The 19112-nt window shown below is 35.1% G+C and overlaps 1 protein-coding gene across 2 annotated transcripts in view; it reads right to left on the bottom strand.

Annotated features, from left to right (window-relative positions):
- Positions 1 to 1017: 1017 nt before the first annotated feature.
- Positions 1018 to 19112, bottom strand: part of fitm1l (fat storage inducing transmembrane protein 1, like) — a 29987-nt gene continuing 11892 nt past the window's right edge. Inside the window, exons 1-3 of one of the 2 annotated variants that reach the window (XM_079284346.1) lie at positions 3870 to 4154; positions 3043 to 3221; positions 1018 to 2091 (exon numbers count right to left, since the gene is read on the bottom strand). In XM_079284346.1, the coding sequence (XP_079140472.1) occupies positions 1413 to 2091; positions 3043 to 3221 (858 nt within the window). In that variant the 5' untranslated portion in view covers positions 3870 to 4154 and the 3' untranslated portion in view covers positions 1018 to 1412. Of the gene's footprint in view, positions 2092 to 3042; positions 3222 to 3869; positions 4155 to 19112 lie in introns of those variants that run through there. The other variant, XM_079284345.1, reaches the window with a different exon arrangement.

Here is a 19112-nt window from a genome sequence, read left to right on the forward strand (position 1 = left end):
TCTCTTTCTAGAAATCATGACCTGGTTTCTTAAGATGTGAGCAGTTTCATGTAGGAACTATTTCATTTTCTCCTATTTTATTTAATTCCATCAAATTTTATTCTATGTTACAGTAATAATGCATTTCTTTTCCTATGTAAATTACCTTGAATTTCCTCTGTGTCTTGTTTTACATAAAGCTGCCTCTCCTTTCCTTTGTCCTCCCTCAGTCAAAGAGCCGACACAGCAATACCAGATTTCTCTCAATTTGGAACAACATTGAGGATATTGTAAGCAGAAGACTTGTGTGATATCTACAATCAATGTCTGAACTTGTGTCATTTCTTTTTTTATATGCAACAGCTGGGTGAAAAGTGAAGAGACTGTTCATAGAACCAAGATCCAGTGAAAGTGGAGTTTTTAATCACTTCATTTAAAGTCTCAGAACACAAGTGACAGTAATTCATCTGAACAACGGAGAAAAAGTCTAACCAAACATTTCACTTTTCTGTTCAGATGCTTTACACAGTGTATTAAACGTGTACTCGTGCAAAATACGACACCGATAGAGAAACACATGGGTGTTTGACAGCATCCGTCAACCACACTACTAGTTTCAAAAGCTTCACAGAACTAGAGTGGTTCATTACACAAGCTCTCCATTTATTGCATTTTTAATTGTTGAATTGATTTCGTTGTTAATTATCTTGTCAAATATCCATCAAAACTACTCAGGAAGTCATTTGTATTATTGTATTATAAACAAGCTGTGGTTTAGACTGGGTCTCTGAAATATTTCCAGCTTCTATCTTAATGGCAACCGTCTCTTGTCCTGAATTCCTGTCTTGTGGAGAATCATATAGTGGAGAATCATATACTGTCATGGATGGATTACTGAATGCGCCCATTGGGCACAGGCCCTGGTGTTCAGCTACAAAATGTCACTCAAAGAGACTCAAAATTACCACCATGAAACACAAAATAACTACAAAGAGACACAAAAAGACTAGGAACACGCAAAACACAGATACCACAAAGAAACGCAAAATGACTTTAAAAAGGGGCAAAACAACCACAAAGAGACACAATCACCATGTAAAGAGGCAATACAACTTCAAAGAGACACAAAACAACAACAAAAAGAGGCAATACAACTTCAAAGAGACACAAAACAACAACAAAAAGAGGCAATACAACTTCAAAGAGACACAAAACAACAACAAAAAGAGGCAATACAACTTCAAAGAGACACAAAACAACAACAAAAAGAGGCTAGACATCTTTAAAGTCGTTCCAAGTCGTTCCAAGTTTCATCAGGATATCTGGTCTTACTGCTAAAAGCGGACAACAAACACAAATGTCCATCTCAGTCGTCTCCAAACAACCACGCAGACCTCATTTTTTTATACAGCTGTGTCATTGTTAAGTTTCAGTTAATTGCAGTGATCATGGTTCTGTTGTGCCTCCTCCGCTTCAGTGCTGCTAGTCTTGGTGTTGAGCAATCCCAGTCCAGGCCTCCCGGGACAGTACCAGCTGGGCCCCTGGCGATACCAACCCTGGTACAGTCCCCTCCAGCTCAGACATCCCAGAGCGCCCCCTAGTAGCTGAGTGGGGAACTGAGGGAAGTAAGCTAAGAGACAGAGCAGCAGAAAGAGCCAGAGCCAGAGCAGGAGAACACAAAAGAGGAAGAGGATCCTCAGAGGGGCACCTGAGATCCCACCCAGGCTCAGATAAGGGCCAAACACGGCTGTTTCCTCAGCCAGCAGTAGGCAGCAGAGACAGAGGAGGAAGACATCTTCTGAAACTTCATACCCCCTCCACAGCATCCCAGCTTTGAGGCATTCTGACTTACTCTCCCCTTCTCGCAGCACCAACAGAGGCTGCCCGTTGGCGACCTCTGGGCCGGCGAGTAAAGGTTCGTAGCAGCTTCCTGTGGTGTTCTCCAGAAGATCCAGGAGTTTACAGAAACCAAGCCACAACCCACCAGCCACCCCAAGCCTGGAGAGGTGACGGACGGAGAGAGAGAGGGAGCGACGGACGGAGAAGGAGAGGAGGAAGACAAAGGAGCCGACAAAGATGCAGGTCCAGCCCCAACCGGAGCGCAGGAAGATCCTGGAAGAAAGAGAGGAGAGATGTTTTAGACCCGAGGATGCCAGACGTGATGGGATGAATTAGATTTGATTATGACAGTAGTTAAACATCAGGACATAACTGAGAAAGTGGTGTAGTTGTATTGACTCTTGTTCAGCGTGCACCCCCAAAGCTGAAGAAGGAGTCATTCATGAACCCACAGCCCTTGACGCGAGGAGCTAGTTGGTCATGAGCACACACCCACTGAGTCGAAGAACACTGAGACCAGACTGGCAAGAAAGTTTTCTCTCATTCGTATGAGACACAGGTCATACACAGGTTGGCGTTGCGACCAGAGGGCACTGGCAAAAAAATGTGGCGGTGGTGACACAAAAAATATACATTTTTTTATTCCTAATGATAAGAAACACAGAGAGCCGTTGTCTATCACGGAAGTCTCACATGTTTAATAATGTGCAATTCATTTGAACAAATAACATATTGAGGAGTAGAAAATACTCCACATAGCAGCCTGACAATAGAAGGCCAGGATTCCACTTATCAGAAATAATCTATTGTACTTCAGTTATCGGTCTTAATTCAGTTTAAAATCATATTAAAATCAAGAATTTACCAGAGAGAGTTTTCACTTTACCAACTCTCTGTAGAAGTCAGTAAGTAAAAATGTAGCCATTTTAGAAGTTATGCTGTGTACTAATTCATACTACAAACATGTAATCTCAAGTAAATTGAGTATGCAGTGCATTCATACTGTAAAAGTAAACTTAGTCAAAGTAAAAAACGTCAGTGTGCGGAATTAACCTCAATATCGACTGTATTTACTTGTGATAGAAGGTAAGGCACTGCAGTGGGGAAAAAAGTCCAAATAACACATGAAGTGTCTCCAGTTAAAAAACAATAACGAATTCAGTCTTTGCAAACAGAAATTACAGAATACAAGTGGTCAGGAAGTAAAGAGGAAGTCAGCCTCACCTGTAGAGGAAGTGGCTTCTCTTGGCAAAGATGCTGTGCTGGGAGACCCAGAGGCTCAGTGCCGGGCCGATCATCACCACCACTGACAGCAACAGGTGGAAGTGCTTCCGGAAGACGGTGTTACCCAGGAGCAAAGCCGCCAGGTCCGTCAGGACCACCAGCACTGTGTTGAGGAACATCTGGACCCAGAACCAAATCTCAATTTAGCTTAATATTACTGTATGAAAGTGGACTGCCGCTGGCTTTGGATGCAGCAGCGAGTTTGTGTAGATTATCCACCTAAGAGTAAATAGCATGCACTGTTTCATGCGATACATCTGTAATCCTGTATAGAATGCACTTCGTGGATGATGTGGACTACTTCTATTGCGTAACAGAACAATTCTAAGAAGTCCAAAAGTCTGGTTGGAATAAGTCTAAACAAACTATATTATTCAAAGCTTGAGAGTGGATCCATTGGTGCATTGATGGACAACAAACCCAGATCCAAAAATCCCCAAAAAGCTGACTGTGTAGTAAAACAAAGTTGAAGTCCACTGGTATTAACTGCTGGTGTTCGCCATCCGTAGAGTGTGCTGTACAACATGAATGAAACGACAGCTAGCCCCTAGCATTCCACAGACTGCAAATACGTGCACCCTGTGAAACCCCACCATGACACTTTTTAGTCCGGTAGGCACTCCTCCTGACTCGGTACTGCTTGTAGCTCCTAGTAGCTTCAGCGCACAGGAGTTAAGCTGAACAATGCAACCAAACCATCCAACGGTCGCTCTGCTGGTTTTTCTTGCCGCTGCAGAAAGACTAGTTGAGCTTTTCTCTTCTCTGACCTTGTAGAGCGGGTTTCCCCACGTGTCTCCTGCCCTGTTTTTCCTCTTGTCCTGCTGTGATTGTCACTGGCCACCTCTGGATAACTTCTGCAGAAATGTAATACCGCTGCGTTACCCCGAGAGACGTCCAATGGTTGCAGGAGTAATACCTCCACTGATCGAATTATCTCCGCTGTAACTGTGTCTTCTCCGCTCTTCTCTGTCACTCACGCACCACCCTCTCTCCAACACACAGAGCATGTTCTCGCCCTGTCGAATGCCTCCTGGGCCTTGAAGGTGTCACATTGCTCCTACTGAGATGACTGAAGGGTATGGAGAGGTTGAACCAATGACATGGGTTCCTTGGTGTTAATATGGATTTCGCAAGGTTTCTGACTCATTTAGTCTCCATTGTCAGCAGAGTCAGAGGTTGAGAGTAAGTTGAGCAGCGGCAACAGAACCAGTGTTACGGATAAGTCACAAATTATGTGTCAACAATGATTTGAAATTAGATGCAATGAGTCAGATTTAGTGTGTGTGTACGTGTGTTTTCAAGTGTATTATTAGCAATAACCTTTGTACTGTATCTGGGCTGAGACTCAGCTGTTGCAGCAATCTGTCCCTGTCAATCAGTGTATAGTAACACACACACACACACACACACGCACACACAGTCCACATTTACTGTCCTGCTCAGATATCACCACACTGTCTCTCATATCATGGCAAAGACTTCAGTTACAAAGGCTATAAATAACAACGTTCACACAGTGACCAGACAAATAGAAACACTTCTGCTGGGCAATGTAATATAATACACACGATACATATAGTTCTGCAATAGATCCAACTCATGTGCAGATTTTGAGACAATGGGCCCCTGGACACAGACATGCAAAAGCCCCCACCACATCTCCTCATAAGTCACGCAGACTTTATATTTGTTTAACCTCTTGTTGATGTTTTGTGCCTATTTGTAGTTGTTACGCATCTGTCTGTAGCTGTGAGTCTCTTCGTTATTTTTTGCCTCTTTGTGGTAGTTTTGAGTTGTTTTCTAGTTGATTTGTGGTCCTCTTTATGTCACTTTGTTGTTGTTTTGTGCCTCTTGGTTAGTTGTGTTGCCTCTTTTTGTAGCTGTACGTGTCACAGGGTGTGGTGACAGACCCAAACGCAGGCTCAGACCAGTCTATATGAAATATCCACATGGTAAAGCTTATTTTTGTATACTATGTGAATGAAATACTTGACAAATGGAAAATCATAATTTATTAAAAGAACCTAAAGGGAAAAATGAGAAAATATTTTTAAGTGACATTATCGATCTTCCTCTTCTTCATCACAGGGCAGGAGATCTCTGGGATCATTTCGATATCTTGAGAGATTTCTCCATGCGGTCTTTTTAAACTAGTTGTATCTCTAGTAATCTTCCTCTTCTTCCTTTCGGGGGAAGTGCTGTCTGGGCTGCGTTTGCGTCTTCGTGAAACGTCAGCAAAAGCCCTCTTTCTTTTTGCCAGAGCAATTGTAGCAAAAGGATGCTGCAACACTTGGCCGGATGTTATCCTCTGAGCACGACCCAGAACTAAGTAGTCCAAAGACTTGGAGGAGAGCTGGCTTTCTCTGACGACTTGAAAGTTCATGTTAGAAGAGGAATGAAGCTGGACTTCTCGCACATTTAGTAATCAAACTAGTTTTTGAAAAGACAGTTAGAAGTGACAGAAGGTCTTGACTTGTGGACTGATACAATGAAGCTTTAATCTGTGTTCTGGAATGACATCATATTCCACAGAACTCTGGTGAGACAGATTATGCTCTTGTGGTACAGTACTTGTGTTCGGAAGTATTTACCTTCACCTAAACGGTACAAAAAACATTCACGGACACAAACCCTTTCTCTACAGTTAATGAATGTGCTCGCACCAAAGGCCAATACAAGTCCACCCTACAGTGTACTTTAACCCCCCTGTAAAGAGAGCTATTTTTGCCACCTTACATTTATTTAACATATATAATTCCTAAGAGCTTTTGAGATCATTTTACATAAAATAAAAACACTACTTAACTGTATATAAAGTAGTTAAAACTAGCTCCACCTGTAAAATGGTGATCTGATGCATCAGCAATAAAATGTAAATAATGTTAAATATAATGACATTGCATAACTTACTTTTGATGCTAATACAACAAACGGATGTGACTAATGTTCTTTTACTTACGTAGGACTCTGATTTGAGGATTTTTACTTGTAATGGAGTATTTCTACATTGTGGAATTAGTACTTTTACTTCAGCAAAGGATCTGAATACTTGTTTCCACCTCTGCTAAAGAGCAATGGCCTGTTAGCTTAACTTTGGTCCAAACTAAATGATCCAAACTGCAGGTGTGAAAGTGACCTTAAAACTAAAATCTATTGACAATTGTGTCACAGTAAACACATCGACCTCATTGGACCTTTCACATTGACTGAGTACATTCCCTTTATTACCACACAACAAGCTTCCCTGGGTAGCGGTGTGTTTTCCAGCCGGGTGGTTTTATATTCAGACGTTATTTGCAGACAGCTAAGTCAAGTTAAGGGGTGGTGTGGCAGACACAAACGTAGACACAAACAAGATTCAAATAAAGTGAAAAGGTTTATTTTACAGGGCAGGCAGACCGCGGTGTAAGCGTGGCAGGGAATGGATAGCGTTGTCAAGGCAGGCAGGGGAACCAGAGAGGACGATCCACTGTTGTATTCTGGGTAATGGAGCTTAAAGGTTGGAGAAGCTTGTGACTGAGATGTTGCCATCCAGTTTGGTAATCGCATTGAACTGAGCAATAATGTGGAGAAGATACAGCAATCTTTAAATTACATTTGTCTCTTCAGATTCTCTGAGAAATTTGAGTTACTATGTTCTTGTTATCAACATAATTGTGTATCACGATATCTCTCTTGGATTTCATCACAATATGACTCCAATGGAAGACTGTAAAGGATCATATTGAATAGTGAGAGGATGCGGATGCCTGCTAATGCTGTAGATCAAGAACATCCTCCACTGTAAAGACACCAGGAGCTGCTCATTCACCAAGATCATCAGGGCGGCAAGCGTGAAGTATGTTTAGCTCATTTCTATGATGTAGCCTCTGGCACCGGGATACAGATTTTTCAAAGCAAAAATGATGTTTAATGATACATTTGATTCTAATGTCTGAAAGCTGGGGAGCATATTCTGATAATGATGATGATGGCATTAAGCCAGAGGACAGTGTTTCAAACGTTACGTGCAAACAGTCAAGTAACAGCGCATTGCTCATGGAGCAGCTTTAAAGGAAAAGCATGCATTGAAGGAACGAGAGCAGCTGAAGAGGAGAAGAGAACAACTTGAGCCTGAAGCTATGCTGCATCCGCTGCTTACATTGTTTTCCCAAAGTAGCGTCAAATGCAATGAACTCCTGCCTGGACAAGGAAAAGAGAAAGGTAGCAACTTCAAATGGTCTCAGTCCAATGGCAAAATCAGAGCAAAACACAGCAAAGTAAGGACTAGTCAGAGCCAGCCAGTGACCCAGAGCCTGTGCTGCCTCATATGGCTGGTCAACAATGGACATCTGGACCACAGAGCAGTGGACTGATTCAGAAATGCAGAGTCACCATCACAACTTTAGGAACTGTCCCGGTTCAGTGAATGAAAGGCAACTCGGAGACATTTACCCCATAATGGAAAGGTGCAAAATGAAATGACAGCAGCCCTTGTCCAACACATTTATTTCATGTTATTAAAGCTAATCCCTTTTTAGGATCCTCTTCAGTACATTTCCTTCAAAAGAGCATTGAGCAAGGAGTGGAGGAAAAGGTCATCAGAGGTGATTGCTTGTATTACCTGGAAGAGTTCACTAGAGGGCAGCCCGGGGAACTGGTGCGTAGCTGCCAGCTTATGGCTCCTGATTATGGCAATGCTCAAGCAAAACGCCTGCTGCAAGAACACTTTGGCAATGAGTACACATTTGCTACTGGATATATGGACAATGCTTGGGATTGGCCTTCAATAAAACGCAGAGGATGTGAATGCATTACAAAGACTACTCTCTTTTTCTGCGTTCATGTTGTAATGTCATGGAGAAGCTGCAGTACATGAGAGTATTGGATATGCCAAGCAATAGTCATGCAGTCCGGTGTAATTGCCATTGAAGCCGAGAGAACGACGGTGAACCGTTGTACATGATTTACTGGAAACATTCAACACAGAGCTCCTTACAAACATCTGGTAGAGTTTATTGAAAACACGTCAGAATCCTATAGGGCCCTTTATTTGTCGACTTTATCGACGATATACCGTCTGGAACAACTGGTTCACAGGTTGTCAATGGGCTGAGGTCACAGCCATTCATAATAAAAGAAACCGCTTCTCTACAACCATATCACTGATGATAATTATATTTTTTCTACTATTTCCTTCATAAATACCATATTTTACTGTATTAAGGGACAGTATATTATAAAACCAGAAACATATTTTGTGCACACTGTTTCAGTTAGCTTGACATTGTCGAGATGTTCCTTAATTAACAATTTTTGCAATGTCCATTTTTCAAATGAGTCAAAATCATGATGAAAGTCATTAAAGTTAGCATGATCCATTAATTTAAAAATTCTAAATACTTAAATGGTGTACCCCATTTAAAATAATTAAATATCAGTTTATGAATGTTACTAACTGAAGATCCCCCTGCAACTAAAAAGGGTTTGTTCCAAAATCATGTGACCAGCATCACACAAAGTCATTTCTCTGAGGGAGCTTTTTGAATATATTCTCATGACCGGCCTCAATTAAAAAAATATATTATCTGCAATAGTACAATGTCAAGGAGTATATTAATTCACCGTCAACAGTCTTGGGTATATTTAAATGGTTTACTATTCTGTTACGATTCTAATTCAAACATATGTTGGTGTTTAAAGTTAACCTGATAAAGAAAATGACAAGTTGTTAGCCATTCTATAGACCTAGCATTGAAGTTATGGGCAAAAATAGAGAAGCTGTGAACTACCGTATTTTACCTGTCAACAAAGTTAACCAGAACTCCAGGAAGTTCAACTCATAGCAAACGTGACACCACTGGGATCAGGAAAATATCCTTTTCCGTAGAATATCTAAGAAGTGGTTCATGTTTAAGCTTTGCAATAGTGGATCTTTTAACTTAAACCGCTGATTTTATTGATTTATTTATTTTTGTTTTGAGAAAGCACATTACTTTTGCTTTTGTACTTTTGTGATTTCTATAAAATCCACCCCCAATTATAGTATGCCTCAGTTAAGAACTTAAAGTTAAGAACTTAAAGGTGCTGTTACCAGCTCGTGGCTCGAGTGAAGGCAACCTGTGTGGAAGCCAATCCTGGTGAAATACACAACATGTGATGTGGAAACGTTCTCAGGTCACATTCAGTGAAGGAGAAGACATCTTGTGTTCTGCAGTTCAAATTTTGATGGGAACAATATTTTCATCTTCATAGAGTTTTCAATAAAGATGAAAAGATTCCTTAACAGGGAACAAAAACAAGATGTATACTACTAAACGACAACATAACAAAGAACCATGTCATTGATTTGTTCTAACATTACAAGAGAACAGTAATAACCTACAGCACAGCAAGTGTCTTGGGCCTAGCTGTCATTGTACCTCTGCCAAGAATATTTCAATTTCATCTGTTTGATGAAGTTAAAACCAACTCACTGTCGCTCACCTTCCTTGCTTTGTGTGAACAAGTCTTGCAGACCCTTAATTGTGTTGGTGCTGTCGGCTGAATGAAGGAGGATGTAGTGCCCCTACTCAGACCCCTTCCAGTGCGGCCCATTAAAGGGCCTGGGGTCTGTGTGGCGTCCAGGAATCCAGAGGGTCTGTCAGCTGTAGGATCACACCTCTAATCCTCCACTGACTGAAAACACAAGCAGCTGCTGTCTGATCTGCTCCACCCTGTCCTGCTGCTGAACATGTTCCAAAGCGGAGGGCCATAGAGGAAGGACGTTGGTGGACATGCCGGAGGCCTTGTGTTCATTCCCAACAAAAGAGAAAAATAAGTCTGACAGAATTCAGTTTTAATGACAGAATACAATGACTCATTACTTACTGCACTTACAAAATCAGTGCTGAATAGGAGGGATGGGACGATGTAGGATTTTTATCTCGGTTGCGATAAGAAGCCCTCACAATAAGTTGATCGTGGCGAATTTTTCATTATCGGGATAATGATGAATATCGTCACATGAGTGACCTGAAAAAGAAGTCTCGCTCGCTGTCGTGGTAGAGAAGTGAAAAACAGAGCCTGATTTAAAAAATGTAAAAAAAAAGAACAGACTCACACAGTGTTCACATTTTTCAAAGAAAAAAAGGTCGCCCTTTATTTATCCCGGGGGACCTTATGATTCATGATTCTTACATCAGATTGTTTGTTTTTCACTAAAAATGATAAAGATGTGTCCAATCTGTGATGCAATAACAATATTTGTTTCTTATCCATCACAGCTATACCTTTCACAATATAACAGTAATTTACTCTGATATACATTATAAAACCACACTGTGGGATATATAGCAGCCAAATGATGACAGAGAGAATAAACAGGAGTAACACTCGTATCAGTTTAAGTTTTTTGTCTAGCCGTGGTGGTTATTTTCTCCCCATGACTCATTTGATTCTATAAAAGTGAGCCTTATCTTCTCTGCTGCTATCAGGTTCGAAGTGCGTCGGATGCTGTGGTCAGTAAACAGGCTCAGATACTGTTTGTGTGGTCCGCCATGCAGAGTGGGCAGGCAGTCTATCAAACAAAAGGTTTATTTATATCCATCACACCCAGAGTATGAATAAACTGCGCACATACTTACTACCAAAATGATATGAGAACAGTTGGGGGTGCAGCTTTCTTACTCTCTAAGAGAACTTACTCTCTAGGACTTGGACTTTTATTTTATTTTAACTGCAAGTTGGTTTCATGGTTCAATTAGTTATTTCCTGGGAGAAAATGTCCATACCAAGCAGGATCTTTTTCATCCATTTATTGTAAACCATAAGGACATAAACAGGGACTCCATGTCATAAAAAGTCATAGTATAGCATGTCATAAAAAGTCATAGTGTAGTATGTCATAAAAAGTCACAGTATAGCATGTCATAAAAAGTCATAGTATAGTATGTCATAAAAAGTCATAGTATAGTATGTCATAAAAAGTCACAGTATAGCATGTCATAAAAAGTCATAGTGTAGTATGTCATAAAAAGTCACAGTATAGCATGTCATAAAAAGTCATAGTATAGTATGTCATAAAAAGTCATCGTATAGCATGTCATAAAAAGTCATAGTGTAGTATGTCATAAAAAGTCACAGTATAGCATGTCATAAAAAGTCATAGTATAGCATGTCATAAAAAGTCATAGTATAGTATGTCATAAAAAGTCACAGTATAGCATGTCATAAAAAGTCATAGTATAGTATGTCATAAAAAGTCATCGTATAGCATGTCATAAAAAGTCATAGTATAGCATGTCATAAAAAGTCATAGTATAGTATGTCATAAAAAGTCATCGTATAGCATGTCATAAAAAGTCATAGTATAGTATGTCATAAAAAGTCATAGTATAGCATGTCATAAAAAGTCACAGTATAGCATGTCATAAAAAGTCACAGTATAGCATGTCATAAAAAGTCATAGTATAGCATGTCATAAAAAGTCATCGTATAGTATGTCATAAAAAGTCATAGTATAGCATGTCATAAAAAGTCATCGTATAGTATGTCATAAAAAGTCATAGTATAGCATGTCATAAAAAGTCATCGTATAGTATGTCATAAAAAGTCATAGTATAGTATGTCATAAAAAGTCATAGTATAGTATGTCATAAAAAGTCATCGTATAGTATGTCATAAAAAGTCATAGTATAGCATGTCATAAAAAGTCATCGTTTAGTATGTCATAAAAAGTCATCGTATAGTATGTCATAAAAAGTCATAGTATAGCATGTCATAAAAAGTCATAGTATAGTATGTCATAAAAAGTCATAGTATAGCATGTCATAAAAAGTCATCGTATAGTATGTCATAAAAAGTCATCGTATAGCATGTCATAAAAAGTCATAGTATAGTATGTCATAAAAAGTCATCATATAGTATGTCATAAAAAGTCATAGTATAGTATGTCATAAAAAGTCATAGTATAGTATGTCATAAAAAGTCATAGTATAGTATGTCATAAAAAGTCATAGTATAGTATGTCATAAAAAGTCATAGTATAGCATGTCATAAAAAGTCATAGTATAGTATGTCATAAAAAGTCATAGTGTAATATGTCATAAAAGTCATAGTATAGCATGTCATAAAAAGTCATAGTATAGTATGTCATAAAAAGTCATAGTATAGTATGTCATAAAAAGTCATAGTATAGCATGTCATAAAAAGTCATAGTATAGTATGTCATAAAAAGTCATAGTGTAGTATGTCATAAAAAGTCATAGTATAGCATGTCATAAAAAGTCATAGTATAGCATGTCATAAAAAGTCATAGTATAGTATGTCATAAAAAGTCATAGTATAGTATGTCATAAAAAGTCATAGTGTAGTATGTCATAAAAAGTCATAGTATAGCATGTCATAAAAAGTCATAGTATAGCATGTCATAAAAAGTCATCGTATAGTATGTCATAAAAAGTCATCGTATAGTATGTCATAAAAAGTCATAGTATAGCATGTCATAAAAAGTCATAGTATAGTATGTCATAAAAAGTCATAGTATAGTATGTCATAAAAAGTCATCGTATAGTATGTCATAAAAAGTCATCGTATAGTATGTCATAAAAAGTCATAGTATAGTATGTCATAAAAAGTCATAGTATAGCATGTCATAAAAAGTCATAGTATAGCATGTCATAAAAAGTCATCGTATAGTATGTCATAAAAAGTCACAGTATAGCATGTCATAAAAAGTCATAGTATAGCATGTCATAAAAAGTCATAGTATAGCATGTCATAAAAAGTCATAGTATAGTATGTCATAAAAAGTCATAGTATAGTATGTCATAAAAAGTCATCGTATAGTATGTCATAAAAAGTCACAGTATAGCATGTCATAAAAAGTCATAGTATAGTATGTCATAAAAAGTCATAGTATAGTATGTCATAAAAAGTCATCGTATAGTATGTCATAAAAAGTCATCGTATAGTATGTCATAAAAAGTCATAGTATAGTATGTCATAAAAAGTCATAGTATAGCATGTCATAAAAAGTCATAGTATAGCATGTCATAAAAAGTCATCGTATAGTATGTCATAAAAAGTCACAGTATAGCATGTCATAAAAAGTCATAGTATAGTATGTCATAAAAAGTCATAGTATAGCATGTCATAAAAAGTCATCGTATAGTATGTCATAAAAAGTCATAGTATAGTATGTCATAAAAAGTCATCGTATAGTATGTCATAAAAAGTCATAGTATAGTATGTCATAAAAAGTCATAGTATAGCATGTCATAAAAAGTCATAGTATAGCATGTCATAAAAAGTCATCGTATAGTATGTCATAAAAAGTCATCGTGTAGTATGTCATAAAAAGTCATAGTATAGCATGTCATAAAAAGTCATCGTATAGTATGTCATAAAAAGTCATCGTATAGTATGTCATAAAAAGTCATAGTATAGTATGTCATAAAAAGTCATAGTATAGTATGTCATAAAAAGTCATAGTATAGCATGTCATAAAAAGTCATAGTATAGTATGTCATAAAAAGTCATAGTATAGTATGTCATAAAAAGTCATAGTATAGCATGTCATAAAAAGTCATAGTATAGTATGTCATAAAAAGTCATAGTATAGTATGTCATAAAAAGTCATAGTATAGTATGTCATAAAAAGTCATAGTATAGTATGTCATAAAAAGTCATAGTATAGCATGTCATAAAAAGTCATCGTATAGTATGGCATAAAAAGTCATCGTATAGTATGTCATAAAAAGTCATCGTATAGTATGTCATAAAAAGTCATAGTATAGTATGTCATAAAAAGTCATCGTCTAGTATGTCATAAAAAGTCATCGTATAGTATGTCATAAAAAGTCATAGTATAGCATGTCATAAAAAGTCATAGTATAGCATGTCATAAAAAGTCATAGTATAGCATGTCATAAAAAGTCATCGTATAGTATGTCATAAAAAGTCATCGTATAGCATGTCATAAAAAGTCATAGTATAGTATGTCATAAAAAGTCATAGTATAGCATGTCATAAAAAGTCATAGTATAGTATGTCATAAAAAGTCATAGTGTAATATGTCATAAAAAGTCATAGTATAGCATGTCATAAAAAGTCATAGTATAGCATGTCATAAAAAGTCATAGTGTAGTATGTCATAAAAAGTCATAGTATAGTATGTCATAAAAAGTCATAGTATAGCATGTCATAAAAAGTCATAGTATAGCATGTCATAAAAAGTCATAGTGTAGTATGTCATAAAAAGTCATAGTATAGTATGTCATAAAAAGTCATAGTATAGTATGTCATAAAAAGTCATAGTGTAATATGTCATAAAAAGTCATAGTATAGCATGTCATAAAAAGTCATAGTATAGTATGTCATAAAAAGTCATAGTATAGTATGTCATAAAAAGTCATAGTATAGCATGTCATAAAAAGTCATAGTATAGTATGTCATAAAAAGTCATAGTGTAGTATGTCATAAAAAGTCATAGTATAGCATGTCATAAAAAGTCATAGTATAGCATGTCATAAAAAGTCATAGTATAGTATGTCATAAAAAGTCATAGTATAGTATGTCATAAAAAGTCATAGTATAGCATGTCATAAAAAGTCATAGTATAGTATGTCATAAAAAGTCATAGTATAGTATGTCATAAAAAGTCATAGTGTAGTATGTCATAAAAAGTCATAGTATAGCATGTCATAAAAAGTCATAGTATAGCATGTCATAAAAAGTCATAGTATAGTATGTCATAAAAAGTCATCGTATAGTATGTCATAAAAAGTCATCGTATAGTATGTCATAAAAAGTCATAGTATAGCATGTCATAAAAAGTCATAGTATAGTATGTCATAAAAAGTCATAGTATAGCATGTCATAAAAAGTCATCGTATAGTATGTCATAAAAAGTCATCGTATAGTATGTCATAAAAAGTCATAGTATAGTATGTCATAAAAAGTCATAGTATAGTATGTCATAAAAAGTCATAGTATAGCATGTCATAAAAGTCATCGTATAGTATGTCATAAAAAGTCATAGTATAGCATGTCATAAAAAGTCATAGTATAGTATGTCATAAAAAGTCATAGTATAGCATGTCATAAAAAGTCATCGTATAGTATGTCATAAAAAGTCATTGTATAGTATGTCATAAAAAGTCATAGTATAGTATGTCATAAAAAGTCATAGTATAGTATGTCATAAAAAGTCATAGTATAGTATGTCATAAAAAGTCATCGTATAGTATGTCATAAAACGTCATAGTATAGCATGTCATAAAAAGTCATAGTATAGTATGTCATAAAAAGTCATAGTATAGCATGTCATAAAAAGTCATAGTATAGCATGTCATAAAAAGTCATAGTATAGCATGTCATAAAAAGTCATAGTGTAGTATGTCATAAAAAGTCATAGTATAGTATGTCATAAAAAGTCATAGTATAGCATGTCATAAAAAGTCACAGTATAGCATGTCATAAAAAGTCATAGTATAGCATGTCATAAAAAGTCATAGTATAGTATGTCATAAAAAGTCACAGTATAGCATGTCATAAAAAGTCATAGTATAGTATGTCATAAAAAGTCATCGTATAGCATGTCATAAAAAGTCATAGTATAGCATGTCATAAAAAGTCACAGTATAGCATGTCATAAAAAGTCACAGTATAGCATGTCATAAAAAGTCATAGTATAGCATGTCATAAAAAGTCATCGTATAGTATGTCATAAAAAGTCATAGTATAGCATGTCATAAAAAGTCATCGTATAGTATGTCATAAAAAGTCATAGTATAGCATGTCATAAAAAGTCATCGTATAGTATGTCATAAAAAGTCATAGTATAGTATGTCATAAAAAGTCATAGTATAGTATATCATAAAAAGTCATCGTATAGTATGTCATAAAAAGTCATAGTATAGCATGTCATAAAAAGTCATCGTCTAGTATGTCATAAAAAGTCATCGTATAGTATGTCATAAAAAGTCATAGTATAGCATGTCATAAAAAGTCATAGTATAGTATGTCATAAAAAGTCATAGTATAGCATGTCATAAAAAGTCATCGTATAGCATGTCATAAAAAGTCATAGTATAGTATGTCATAAAAAGTCATAGTATAGCATGTCATAAAAAGTCATAGTATAGTATGTCATAAAAAGTCATAGTGTAATATGTCATAAAAGTCATAGTATAGCATGTCATAAAAAGTCATAGTATAGTATGTCATAAAAAGTCATAGTATAGTATGTCATAAAAAGTCATAGTATAGCATGTCATAAAAAGTCATAGTATAGTATGTCATAAAAAGTCATAGTGTAGTATGTCATAAAAAGTCATAGTATAGCATGTCATAAAAAGTCATAGTATAGCATGTCATAAAAAGTCATAGTATAGTATGTCATAAAAAGTCATAGTATAGTATGTCATAAAAAGTCATAGTGTAGTATGTCATAAAAAGTCATAGTATAGCATGTCATAAAAAGTCATGGTATAGCATGTCATAAAAAGTCATCGTATAGTATGTCATAAAAAGTCATCGTATAGTATGTCATAAAAAGTCATAGTATAGCATGTCATAAAAAGTCATAGTATAGTATGTCATAAAAAGTCATAGTATAGTATGTCATAAAAAGTCATCGTATAGTATGTCATAAAAAGTCATCGTATAGTATGTCATAAAAAGTCATAGTATAGTATGTCATAAAAAGTCATAGTATAGCATGTCATAAAAAGTCATAGTATAGCATGTCATAAAAAGTCATCGTATAGTATGTCATAAAAAGTCATCGTATAGTATGTCATAAAAAGTCATAGTATAGTATGTCATAAAAAGTCATCGTATAGTATGTCATAAAAAGTCATAGTATAGTATGTCATAAAAAGTCATAGTATAGCATGTCATAAAAAGTCATAGTATAGCATGTCATAAAAAGTCATCGTATAGTATGTCATAAAAAGTCATCGTGTAGTATGTCATAAAAAGTCATAGTATAGCATGTCATAAAAAGTCATCGTATAGTATGTCATAAAAAGTCATCGTATAGTATGTCATAAAAAGTCATAGTATAGTATGTCATAAAAAGTCATAGTATAGTATGTCATAAAAAGTCATAGTATAGCATGTCATAAAAAGTCATAGTATAGTATGTCATAAAAAGTCATAGTATAGTATGTCATAAAAAGTCATAGTATAGCATGTCATAAAAAGTCATAGTATAGTATGTCATAAAAAGTCATAGTATAGTATGTCATAAAAAGTCATAGTATAGTATGTCATAAAAAGTCATAGTATAGTATGTCATAAAAAGTCATAGTATAGCATGTCATAAAAAGTCATCGTATAGTATGGCATAAAAAGTCATCGTATAGTATGTCATAAAAAGTCATCGTATAGTATGTCATAAAAAGTCATAGTATAGTATGTCATAAAAAGTCATCGTCTAGTATGTCATAAAAAGTCATCGTATAGTATGTCATAAAAAGTCATAGTATAGCATGTCATAAAAAGTCATAGTATAGCATGTCATAAAAAGTCATAGTATAGCATGTCATAAAAAGTCATCGTATAGTATGTCATAAAAAGTCATTGTATAGCATGTCATAAAAAGTCATAGTATAGTATGTCATAAAAAGTCATAGTATAGCATGTCATAAAAAGTCATAGTATAGTATGTCATAAAAAGTCATAGTGTAATATGTCATAAAAAGTCATAGTATAGCATGTCATAAAAAGTCATAGTATAGCATGTCATAAAAAGTCATAGTGTAGTATGTCATAAAAAGTCATAGTATAGTATGTCATAAAAAGTCATAGTATAGCATGTCATAAAAAGTCATAGTATAGCATGTCATAAAAAGTCATAGTGTAGTATGTCATAAAAAGTCATAGTATAGTATGTCATAAAAAGTCATAGTATAGTATGTCATAAAAAGTCATAGTGTAATATGTCATAAAAAGTCATAGTATAGTATGTCATAAAAAGTCATAGTATAGCATGTCATAAAAAGTCATAGTATAGTATGTCATAAAAAGTCATAGTGTAGTATGTCATAAAAAGTCATAGTATAGCATGTCATAAAAAGTCATAGTATAGTATGTCATAAAAAGTCATAGTGTAGTATGTCATAAAAAGTCATAGTATAGTATGTCATAAAAAGTCATAGTGTAGTATGTCATAAAAAGTCATAGTATAGTATGTCATAAAAAGTCATAGTATAGCATGTCATAAAAAGTCATAGTATAGTATGTCATAAAAAGTCATAGTATAGTATGTCATAAAAAGTCATAGTGTAGTATGTCATAAAAAGTCATAGTATAGCATGTCATAAAAAGTCATAGTATAGCATGTCATAAAAAGTCATAGTATAGTATGTCATAAAAAGTCATAGTATAGTATGTCATAAAAAGTCATAGTGTAGTATGTCATAAAAAGTCATAGTATAGCATGTCATAAAAAGTCATAGTATAGCATGTCATAAAAAGTCATAGTATAGTATGTCATAAAAAGTCATAGTATAGTATGTCATAAAAAGTCATAGTATAGCATGTCATAAAAAGTCATCGTATAGTATGTCATAAAAAGTCATCGTATAGTATGTCATAAAAAGTCATAGTATAGTATGTCATAAAAAGTCATAGTATAGTATGTCATAAAAAGTCATAGTATAGCATGTCATAAAAAGTCATCGTATAGTATGTCATAAAAAGTCATAGTATAGCATGTCATAAAAAGTCATAGTATAGTATGTCATAAAAAGTCATAGTATAGCATGTCATAAAAAGTCATCGTATAGTATGTCATAAAAAGTCATCGTATAGTATGTCATAAAAAGTCATAGTATAGTATGTCATAAAAAGTCATCGTCTAGTATGTCATAAAAAGTCATCGTATAGTATGTCATAAAAAGTCATAGTATAGCATGTCATAAAAAGTCATAGTATAGCATGTCATAAAAAGTCATAGTATAGCATGTCATAAAAAGTCATCGTATAGTATGTCATAAAAAGTCATTGTATAGCATGTCATAAAAAGTCATAGTATAGTATGT

Source organism: Melanostigma gelatinosum (assembly GCF_949748355.1).
Source record: "Melanostigma gelatinosum genome assembly, chromosome: 15".
Lineage (NCBI taxonomy): Eukaryota > Metazoa > Chordata > Actinopteri > Perciformes > Zoarcidae > Melanostigma > Melanostigma gelatinosum.